Source organism: Mastigoproctus giganteus, chromosome 4 (genome assembly GCF_048544385.1).
Source record: "Mastigoproctus giganteus isolate SK-2022 chromosome 4, ASM4854438v1, whole genome shotgun sequence".
Taxonomy (NCBI): domain Eukaryota; kingdom Metazoa; phylum Arthropoda; class Arachnida; order Uropygi; family Thelyphonidae; genus Mastigoproctus; species Mastigoproctus giganteus.
Window position 1 is genome coordinate 164,968,494 of NC_143578.1, and position 12,028 is coordinate 164,980,521.

At 37.1% G+C, this 12,028-nt stretch overlaps 1 protein-coding gene across 1 annotated transcript in view; it reads left to right on the forward strand.

The window, feature by feature from the left end:
- Positions 1 to 6,679, forward strand: part of LOC150087166 (nose resistant to fluoxetine protein 6-like) — a 44,615-nt gene extending 37,936 nt beyond the window's left edge. The window contains exons 14-15 of the mRNA XM_090372999.1: positions 3,700 to 3,842; positions 5,806 to 6,679. Coding sequence (XP_090229125.1) covers positions 3,700 to 3,842; positions 5,806 to 6,069 — 407 coding nt within the window. The 3' untranslated portion in view covers positions 6,070 to 6,679. The remainder of the gene's footprint in view (positions 1 to 3,699; positions 3,843 to 5,805) is intronic.
- Positions 6,680 to 12,028: the final 5,349 nt, after the last annotated feature.

Genomic DNA, 12,028 nt, shown 5'->3' on the forward strand with positions numbered 1-12,028 from the left:
TCGTCCCATTGCAATTACTTCTACTCTTTCTAAACTAATGGAGAAATCAATTAACCGCAAACTCTTAAACTACCTAGAAACCTTCCTTCTGATCAACGATCGCTAGTATGGATTCTCACAGTTTCGATCCACCGGTGATATTCTGGCTTATGTTACCAGTTTATGTTATCCATTTATGGACAAATTCAACGGCAAAGTTCGGTGAAACACAAGCAGCTTCTTGCTCTTGACATCTCAAAGGCTTTCGATCGTGTTTGGCATAAAGGACTTCTAAACAAGCTTCCATTTTATGGTTTGCCAACTGTTTTTTGTAATTGATTGTCCAGTTTTCTCTCTGATCGCTCACTGAGGGTGATGGTAGATGTCTCTCTGTCTTCTAACTTCTCCACTAATGCCGGCGTCCCCCAAGGTTCAGTTCTTTCCCCCACTCTTTTCCTCTTGTATATTAATGACCTTCTTCCATTGACTAGAAATCCTATCCATAGTTTTGCAGATGATAGCACATTGCATTCCACTTTCGCTTCTTGATTAGACCGGAATTCAAGCTCGTGACACCAAATACGGAGGATGCGGAAAGGTCAGTGAATGACCACCACTTATCCCTGGAGCAATATGGCCTTAATTGCTAATGCTCCTAAAAACCAAATAACAAATAACAAGGGCCCTCCATAGCCAGGTGGGCAGAAGCAGCAGTTCGTAGCACACGCTTCTTGATTAGACCGGGGTTCGAGCCCGTGACCACCAAATACGGAGGATGCGGAAAGGTCAGGGACTGACCACTGCATATCCCGGAGCAATATGGCCTTAGTTGCTAATGCTGCTAAATAACAAACAACAACAACAAACAACGAGCATTCTACTTTCCATTTTGAGAAACCTTGCCCTGCTGATTCGGCACGGCAATTCGAGAAGTTGAAACTGATTCTGAATCAGCTTCAACTTCTCGAATATCCGCTACCATTTCCTTTAATGCCGATCTCCAGGTAATTCTCCAGTGAGGCAAAGACAACTTAGTTGATTTCAATCTTTCTAAAACTCAGTCTTGTCTGATATCTCGCAAAAAGGATTCTTCTGCTCCCATGCTTATCTTTTTGACGCTCCGATTTCTATGCAAAATGATATATCTCCTTTGGGGATTACCCTGACTTCCTTCTAATCTTTCTTGGCACAAGCACATTACAAATATTGCTTCCTCTGCATCTAAAAAACTTGGTTTTCTCTTTCACTCTCGGCGTTACTTTTCTTCCAAACAGCTGCTCACTCTGTACAAATCGCAAATCTTCCCTACCATGGAATATTGTTCCCACATCTGGGGGTGGTGCCCCCAAAACCTCTCTCAGGCTTCTTGATTCCATTCAGAAGAGGGCAGTTAGGTTAATTAATGATTCATCTCTAACAGAGTCTCTCCACTCGCTTTCTCATAGACGTACTGTTTCTGCTGCATGCCTCTTCCACAGATACTTCCATGGGCACTGTTCTTCTGAATTGGCTTCTATAATTCCCGCTCTCTCTTTCAAAACAGTCCGAACACGTGCCGCCACCAGCCAACATCCATTTACTGTCCAACTTCAAACCCACAGAACCAACTTTTCATCTTCCTCATTTATTCATTCGACTGCCGTTTTCTGGAACAACCTTCCTTCATACGTATTTTCTGAAAATTACAGTCTACAGAAGTTCAAGTCCAATGTCAACAAATATCTTCTTTCTTCCTCTCAACATGCAACCCAAGCACGGTACTAAGTACTATAGGTTCTAATACCTCTCGTGTTTGGGGTTTTCATTAAAAAAAAAATTATAACGCTATCAAAAGCAGTAAAGTGTCGCAATTCGCTGAACATTCTGTGTGCCACCTGATATCTAATTTGCATGGCTAATACAGATGTAGGAAGCGGGTCCACGAATCAGACAATAACAAGACGTGAAACTACGATCAATAGGTAGCGCAGACTGACAAGTTTGATCGTCATTTTCTGTGTTGCTATCACTTACAAAAAGGTCTCTAAAGGTAAGCGCGAAGACTTTTCTATTTCATAAAACTTCTATTACTCAGAATTTTAAATAGTGAGCACGACCAACTTGAAGTTATTTTCATTTGTGCTAATAAAAAGGGAAAAAAATCGAATTAACTATAGAGAAGAACCGAATGTTTCCTGATTTTGTTTTTGTCTATTCTACCGTTATTACATTTCCTAATGACACGTTACATTTATTTAGATATTCGCCATCTGTAAGAATATATTCTGCCTTATTTTGAGACAAGAGTTAATAAAATGATATTTTTCAATGCTAAGAATTTCCCTGTACCTTTTTGTTTGATCATTTCAATCTGATTACATGTTTCTCGTACTAATTATTCCATTTTAGGTAACAGAACTTTATCTTTTAAGGAAACACCGAATTTGAGGTCACGTTTTTGTAGGGGTATTTAGTGATGAAGGATGAACAACAGTTGTCTTTCATGATCACCAGGCCAAACTTACTGCCCTAATTTTACTAACTTTCAGACCACCCCACAAGTAGTTATCACATACAAGTTTGCTCAAAAATTGTCACTAACAGTGAAAATTAAAAAAATATATTTATTAATAAATGTTTACCTTGTTAATATTCTTCGATGTAATCTCCCTCTGCAGCTAGGAGCGGTCCTAGGATTTTCCAAAGAAGCTATAAAAGCAGCGTTCCGTGGAATTGTTAAGCTTTCATTTTCGTAATTTAAGAAGTTCACATTATTTCAATCAAAAGTGGGGGGGCGATATTGCCTCTACCTCTAACCGTCCCAGTCTGCAGCCACATATTATTCCATCGTGCCTGCCATTAATCAAAACAGTTTTGTAGGTCTTCTTTCGTGAATTGTTTCACCACATTTATTTCTTCACGTCTTCGTACTTGGAGGTCAGTGAGCTCTGGACACTTTCCCTTTGAAAGCTGACTGACATAGTATCTCAAATGGCCTTGGATAAGCTTATGCTTAATAATGCGCATTATCCCTTTCTCTTTTATTTGTTTACTTTTTTGGCCCGAAACAAAGGAAGTTGCGTACCGTTGAGTCCTTCATCAACCTAAAGATCAAGAACAGAAGTGCCGAATAATTACAAAATTCACTTGCATCAAAAAAAGTTTGGAAAGCAGCAAATACAATTTAAATTCCACTTTTGTGTGAAATTATCCGTTTTCAGCATGATGGAAAGCTTATATACATATTTTTTTTTTTTTTTTTTTAGCTGCCTTTTAGCGTAAATTTAACGCAGGTAAGTGGGCCGCTATTGGGCTTCTCATGACATTCTACGATGGCCAATATTTATTCGTTGGTGGGGAAGTCTCGGACCTACAATATTGGTAACAATTATAAAACAGTGTTCTTTGGAGGGCTTTATGCTCCTATGCAAACATAGTAAATAATGAAGTTTAATTCCTGAATTTCATAAGCTGACTTGATGTAACGTGATGAGCTCATTACTTTCTCCTAATTTCAATTTGTTCGGACTCGATTTTTATGTAATTTTACTTTTGAAGCTTAATGGTAAGCGTGAGATTTATTTAAGAATTTAACACGCGGTAAGCAAAAGTGCTGACTACTTGGATGCAGCCAATTCGAGTTTCGTGTGAGTTTATAGAATACGTATATGAATTTGATCAGCTGCACAGAAATCCACTTTATATAGCAGGAGATGTATTGATTCTTTTTTTTCCCCTCAGGTTGGATCAACTGCATATTGTCTTCGAAATTTTGGATCCCCCTATCACGGCTGACTTTCGGTATCTATCTCTGTCACTGGCTTGTGATGATTACCTTCATGGGAACCATAAGAGAAACAATAACTTTGCAGCACCAGATCATTGTAAGTCAGTTCATTTTACTGCACATTTAAACCATTTTAAAATCTTGGTTATTATATTTCGTGTTTGTTCTGGAATCATTTTTGTTGTAATAAGTATAAGTTAAATTTGCGATTAGTAAATGTATACCATATTGTTTAGTAACATTTAAAAATCTCAGGAATTTAATAACAGGGGATACTGCGGCGTCATTAGGAATACTTTTCGACCTCCTGCTTATCGTCCAGCATCAACTTTCAACTTTCAAATGATTCGAATCTCAAACTTGGCGATTCCAAATTTGGAATGAGTTCAGTAGTTAAAACCAGTTCATTGCTAGTTCTAATATTCCACTAAGAATTTATGGGACAGTGAAATCCGGCAATATTTTTTCATACATATGACAGGCTACCCATATACCGCATATTTTAACTGAAGCTGTGGATATTTGTGGCTCCATTATTACCCATTCATTCCTTGTTGGAAGAAGGAATGGGCAGTGTGACAGATGCGCAGAACCGCAACATTGCCCAATCGTTTCGCGCTTAAAAGTTCTTTGTTCATTTTCTGTTATCAATCTAGAGCCATTCCTCATTTCATTAAAATCGAATTAATATAAATCTATTGGCAATTATGTCTTTGTGCATACGTCCACATATAATGGATTCATTCAATGAATTTTCATGAAACGGAACTATTTATTGAGCTTTCCCAAATTTCATTAAAATCACACAAATAGGAATCCGGCAGTTATTTTATTTATTTATTACTATTTTTTTTTTCATACAGATAACGTAGGTTATTCGCATACCGCACATTGTAACTGAAGCTCTGGATACTGTTTGCTGCTGTGTGCTAGTTGGGGAAATGAACTGGCAGTGTGGCAGATGTGTATAAAAGTCGTATTAAATTATTCTTAATCTCCCACTAAGAATAATTTAATGGGATCAGTCCATTCTGCAGAAGACTTGGTAGCAGACTCAGAAGCCTCTTTCAGCATATCATTAGACATTTGAGATCCTGTAGCACCGCCAGTTCGATTTAGCTGTTGGGCATCAACTCATTTCTTCATAGATTCAGCTAGTTCTAACAGTGCAATTTTAATTTCAAGGCATCTCACTCCTTACATTCAGTTCACAGAATTGAAGCATTTGCAGCTGGGGAAAGTGTTGGCTCATACATTAGCCATCGAATGCAAGCAAAGTGTTGCATAGTTGTCTTCCAGGGAACTCAAGTTTATCCTATAAAACTAAATAACTATCCATGAAATAAAGTTATAAACACTATATACTGGTATCTCATGACCTTAGTTGTTCTGCACTGGTCCAAAATAACTGACCTGTTCTGCTCCAAAACCCAATTCTTAACCCCGAACCGGTCCACCTTTTTTTTAATAACCTGTGACCCTAATTAGATCAGGTTTCCGTTGAGATATAAAACAGACTATTCTGAGGTACGCCACATGCGGAAATCAACTTACAGGCAGCATATATATTTAAAGTAGTTTTTTTTTTTTTTTTTTGAAGTTGCAAATTTTTGGCTACATCTCGCAGCTCTTTGTCTAGTTGAGAAGGCTTGTATTCATCATCATCAGCCATTTTCAATCTACTGCAGGATGAAGCCCTCTCCAGGAACTTTCCAGTTCCCTTCTGTTTTGTGCAATGGCCATCCATGTGCTACCCATGAAGGCTTGGATTAATAAATATCAAACCTGAGGCATAACTTGATTTCTTTTCCAGCTGCCAATTATTTGTTACCTAAATGGTGCCGGTTAGAATTATAAACAGTGAAAGAACTTTGAATTTGCATTAAAACTTTTCAATTATAATTTTAAAGTAAACCTTAATAAACTTTATTTCAGTTCAAAACGGCTTTCTCTCTTTTCGTTTAACGCAATTTAAAAACACGGTGGGACTTTTCAAACAATCCTCGAATATTATAATTGTCAAAAATAATATTTAAGGCTGTTTCTTTTTCTTTTTGCAGGTTTGGATGTTTATTGGACATTTCGTTATTAGTACTGCTGTTGCTTATGTCTTCGGCATGTTAGTAGAGACGCCATTTATGTCCTTAGAGAAAGTCATATTGACACCAACATCCAGTGCGAAAAGCAGTCAGAAGGAAACCAATGGCTATTCATCAAAAGGACATTCAAACAAAAAGAAAATTGGGATTAGCATTATCTCTGTGAATGATATTAGTCCGGTAAAGCCAGAAAAATACAGTTTGAATGAAAGTCTATCCATCTAAAGAACAGAAAATAGACACGTAAACTATCATCATTGTCAGTTACGGTTCACCCTTCAGCTGTTGAAATTAGTTCAATCTCGTTTTAAAATTGCTTCAATATTTTAACTGTTATCATAACAATATTAAGTGCACCGACTTGTTTTCAGCATTTATCCTTCGTTCAGTTAATATTTTACTCTGGTATCAGAAAATTCAGTAATGAGATTTCACCCCGAATTGATACTGCGGGGTGATTCAGAATTCATGCAATCCGAATTGTAACTGTTAATTTATGACTAATAATATCATGGAATCTAACTGCTAGATTAGCACTAATCGTCCAGATGTCCAACAGTTGTTATATGTTGGCACTTATCATGAAGGTTGTTTTCCCAGGCAGAATTCATTCGCTTATATCCATAAGTGAATATTCACGATTTCCGGATCTTTTATCCTATGGACTACTTAAAAGGAGTGGTGCTGCGTACATTGGCAATTTTCACGTATTGGAACGATTAAAATGGGCATCGAATCGGAAATTTCAACGATAACTGACAAGTCTCTTCAAGAACGATAAAAGTTTGTTCTTCCTTTGGCAAGGAAGAACAAACATTCTTCCAAAGATCCGCTGTAATTATGTTTATAATAATTGAAACAATTAAATTTTATAACCACCTCTATTTATTTTCGGTTTTATTTCCATTATTATATGCTGCGGGTTGCATGTCATTCGAATCATGCTGTTCATAAAACGTTTGCGTCACCTTAGACTTGAAAAATGCAACATTTAAATCTAGTCTGTAGTTTGCCTCCGTGATCTCAAGGAAATCAAGATAAGAGAATTTCGGTTATGCATTTTTTTTTTCAGAAACGGTGTCTGCCCGTAAATACCTCGATTTACAGTTCAACAGTTTTTATAAAATGATTTTGTGAAAACAATCATCTCCCTTTGCTCAAATGAACCCTTGATCGCGTTTCTTGAATTAAGCCCACCTAATCCGACCGTACATTTCCGTCTTTAGTCCGTGTTCCCCATCAGTGTTGGATGGCTCCATGGAAAATGTCGAATCCGCCATTGTTGGCAGGTGCTGAGGAGCCAGGTTTGATGCTTGTACATCTTCATGTGATGAATTTGTTGGTGTGGTAGACGTTGGAGAAGTTCGTGCATAAGAATAGTAGATTATTTGATTTGAGAGGCGTAAAGTGGCTTAGGTTTTAGGGTCCAACAGGCTTTAGTGCAACTGACTCCATAATGTGAAAATGAGAAGAAATGCCTTCTAGTATTTTAAGGAGACGTCAGTGATGGGCCACCAAAAGCTGACAGTGTATTTTTCGGAATTATGTTTACATATAAATTAAGATGTTATAGTGGACAGACTTCCTACAGGCGATTCAGTAGACCTCTTTTTCACGAATTGTGGGCATATTGCTGACTGCCTACAAAATTTGTTCATGTGAAGGAGTGGAATTGGAGTGTGAATGCGTCGCAGAATAGCTGACTTTGATTGATCAGCCTATTGAAATTCTCTACACTATAAAAAAACACTGAGAAAAGAAACAAAACATTAATACAATCGTGTTTAGCAATCATATGGGCTTGGTCCACGGAAAGAGCGTGTGCTAGTGCACTTTTGATCCTGATCAATCGGCAATCAAAAGATGTGCATGATTTTCGACTCCTGAAGTAACAGCCGATCTCTCTATGCAACCTTGTCATCCTTCTGCCATGCACACAGTATATTAATTATGTATTAATAAAATTGCAGGCTATTTTCATACGTGACTAAACAATTTGGAGGGGTATTCTGTAAGGTGATCCATTTCTAAAAATGGGCATATTTCAGAGTTCATCTGCTTGTAATTTCCTCTAAATATGTACACCATCCCACAATATGCATTGAGACACTAATTGAAAAAAAAAAAACCTTGTTAGGATTTTTTTTAATATCAAGCATGACGGCTGATTTTGAGTGATATTAATAATTCTCTGGTGAATACTTAATTTTTGTTATACGGAGAATGGAATTTTATTCCACATCCTCAAGTAAGAATGTGGCTAGATCTTTGCTGAGACCTATTGTTCCGATTTTCAATTGTTCTAAAACATCCCAAGATAGTCAATTAAATTCAGATCTAGTTGCTCTAATGACAAATTGACATTCTCCATAGGCTCTGGGGATCGTGAATATTTGTCTATTGGCTGACTTGCTGTCACGTTACACTCAAGTTTCCATTGTGTTGCATGTTTCCAGCAATTGAATTTTGGTTTCTCGCTGTTTCTGGAGAATGATAGACATAAGCAGCTAAGTGACCAGTCTCTTGTAAAGGGGTCTACGCGTTTTCCTCGTTCCATTCTGTTCCTTTTAAAGTATGCTTTCATATCTTATTTTTAATTGGTACTGTCATCTACCCGTTGTGTGATCTTTTAATTAATCATTCTTTTCAGGGGTGGTTGTCCAGTACATTTGAGGACAGTGTCAGGTTTATATTATACAAGTCTGTATCATATCGGTGTAGATACACCATAGTTTTCCCATAAGTTAAACTACTTACGTAGTGTGAAGGCATCATTTTTAATTGTATCTCATATTGTGGTTACCTTCACAACGAGATACCATGTATTGCACTACTTTGAATAAATAACGCTTCTCCAAAAGAGAAGACTACTGCTATTTATTCTCAATGGATACCACCACCCAGACGGTCACCGTTTGAAATATGATATGGGATAAAGATCTGTTATCCTCATACTACCCTTATTAGAATTAGGAAAGCAGAAAAGATGTAGGAAGGTGATAGGAGGAGAAGTAGAGGAAGGAAATGCCGTAGAAGGAAGAAAGGGATAGTCACTCCTTCAACCCATACTACTCAAAAACTCAAATTCCTCGAATAGGCAACGCCTCCCGAGTAGAGAAGATTGTTGTTACCTATTCTCGGAAACTCGGTGGCCATCAGTTCCCCAGACGGCACCGTTTCAAAGCTTGTTGGCTTCGGTGGGTAGGCAGATACCCTGATAATGCAAACATGCCATCACAGTTGCGAAGTGGTTCCACAATATGAGAGATGCCAAATGGTGTACAGAAAGATACAGTATTTGAAGATTCAAGTGCACGGCATAATATAAACCCCTATCATATTATGCCTTGCGTATTGAATCTTCATTATACCAGTCTAAAATTGTCTGGAAAAGATTCAGTTCTCTAAGAAACTATGAAGCAAGAGAATAGCTTCTATATTTTATACGATACTTTCCTCCTTTCGAACCTTAAGGTTTGCTGCACTTGGAAGAAACATTGAAATAGTTGAGGTATTAAGAGAATTAAAAGAAGCTCCGAATCTCGCGAAAAAATTGCACGCTTCTGAAAGTTCTGTACTGCTAAACAGTTAATTCTCTTAATTTCATTTCTTCCAAATATATCACACCTTACGGTTCAAGTCTATTATTATTTATGGAAGTGATAGCTGATTCTGTACCTTTTTTTTTTAATTATGAAACCCAACTCTCGTGGGTAGCACAGTTGTTGTTTTTTTTTTTTCATACTTTAAAAAAAAACTCATGTCTTCTCGCAAAAGTATCCTTGTTAGTCGATCTTGGACAAGGATTACTTTATTTTATTTTTTTTTTTTGCTCACCACCGACACCAAAGAACGTTCTATATTTTTGGTGAAACTTCACTCCACAGAAGAAAGTTACCGGGAAGTGTTGGATATTTAAAATTAATAAAGTTTTAAATACCATTTTTTTTTATCTAAAAAAATTTCTCATATTCTTTTCTATCACATACTGCATATATAAAATAATTATCTGTGTATATTGAACTACCAGTCTCCTATGTATCAGTTGTTTGAACTGTTACTACAGTTCTGCCTGTAGTCGAATTGTATTTGTAGACATTCGTATGAATGTATTGTGTACATAAATAAACTGATTCACTTTTGAAAGCTGACCTGTTTGTTCTCTTGAAAGGTTCACGCCTCATTCTGAGAACTTTATTCTGTTTGGGTCCACACATCACACCCATACTTTGCTGAACATCAATATTTCTCATCTTTCCCTTAGAAAACAGCTTTGCATACTTTCTAGTAATATGTACACAATTCGATTTATTCTGAATGACCGCCGCATTGACTGCGGTGATCATTCAGAGTTATGGAAGAACCCTAAATCCACAACTCTCACAGTTCTGGATTTAGGGTTCCAGAATGTCGCCACCCCAACTTATAAATAACAGAGAAAATGACAAAAGATATTTACTTTTCTGGGCATTGCTGGGAAGTGCTTGAAAATATTTCAAACAGTACAAAATCTTGAGTATTTTCAAAATCTTAGTCGCTAAACTTTCATTAGTATTCAGGAAGGAGTATTTTCTTCCTCACCACAGACGTAATAAATTAAACCTTGAATGCAGCCATTTGTATAATTATGTTTTTATTACTAATAATATAAGCACTGCAAATCTTAAATTATCACATTCATAATACTACAGTTATTTTAAAACTTCCATGGGATAATTAGTTATTTTTTTTTAATGGCCAACGTTTATAAAGTTTATAATGCACTGATCACAGCCCATCCATCTACCAGGAAATGCTTCATCCAGAAAATGAACATCGCACTTTAGTGTGGGGTGCGCCATCCTGTTGAAAAATGATGACTGGCTGCAACTCTTCCAGCTTGATGGATCACAAACTGCTGTAGCATGTCGAGATTAATGTTTCCTGTGATGCTCTTCTCACAAAAGAAAAATTGACCTGTCACCCTATCATGCATGAGCCGACACCAAACGTTTAACAAGGGGCTATCATGAATGTCATGCGCGGGTTTTCGGAACCTCATATCCGAATGTTGTGGCAATTCACGTGTCCACATAAGTGGAAAGTGGCTTCATCAGAATGCACCATTCATAGCGCTGAGTAAGGTCACTTGGCTGTAAAGCTTGGCCGATTTGCGCTTTGTACGTAAAAAGACGTAATCGCTTATGCTAAACTTTGTGCGTTGTTAATTGTGGTAACTGCAGTTCACGTGAAGCACAACGAATCGACTTTTGAGGACTGCTCTGGAATGCTGTTTGGGCATTCAATTCGAGGCAGCTCAATCATACTTCCTGTTGCTCGAAAATTCTGATCCCAACTTCTAATGCTTGGTTTGGAGGGAGGATCCTTGCATGGTAATTACATATTTTGACTCCGAAAACCACGTGACACGTTTAGCCTTCTCATGTAGCGTCGCAATTTTTATACATCATACTCTTTAAAAATAAAACTTGAGTTTTATAACGCTTTTTAAAGAACTTTTGCATACACCACGTTTCACTGTCTTTTGGTTGTGACATAATTAAATTTTGAAATAGGTACAAAACTTTATAGACACTTTGTAGTGTTGATTATGCGCATATTCTGTTTTCTGGTAGTTCCCCCCCCACCCCCGAAGACAATTCCATAGGTAATATGTGATTGTATCAGTGTTCAATTTTCTTGGCAGAGAAGGGGAATCCAAGAAGCTCAGTTATGCATTCCATAAGATTTTGTCCAAAATGAACTTGTTATCGAGTGAAATTCCAAGCAATTTGTCTCTTGGACAAATTCCAGATTATTTCCATGGAAGCTTATTTCAAGTCTCAGCTTAGAAGTTTGTTTCGCTTTAAAAATCATATTTTTCACTGGAGTTAAGACTTTAGCCGATTAAACGTGGGTCATTTTACAACTTTGCCTTATGTAGTAGTGGTCTTTGATTGTAGCAGTTATAAGGTCTCAGTCAATGATATTTCCATATTGGTGTTGTTAGCAGGAAGTCAGTAATGAAGAGAATAAGTGGAACTGGTTATAAGAGTGAATTGTGGAGAATGGAAAAGTTTATATCCAAAAGGATCGATTTGAACTACAAAAGGGCTATCAGCTAAGATAGCTTAGCAACTAGTTTACTTTCCTCCTTAGCTTAATTTGATTAGTTTGTGATTGTATCAAATACCTCAGAACTAAA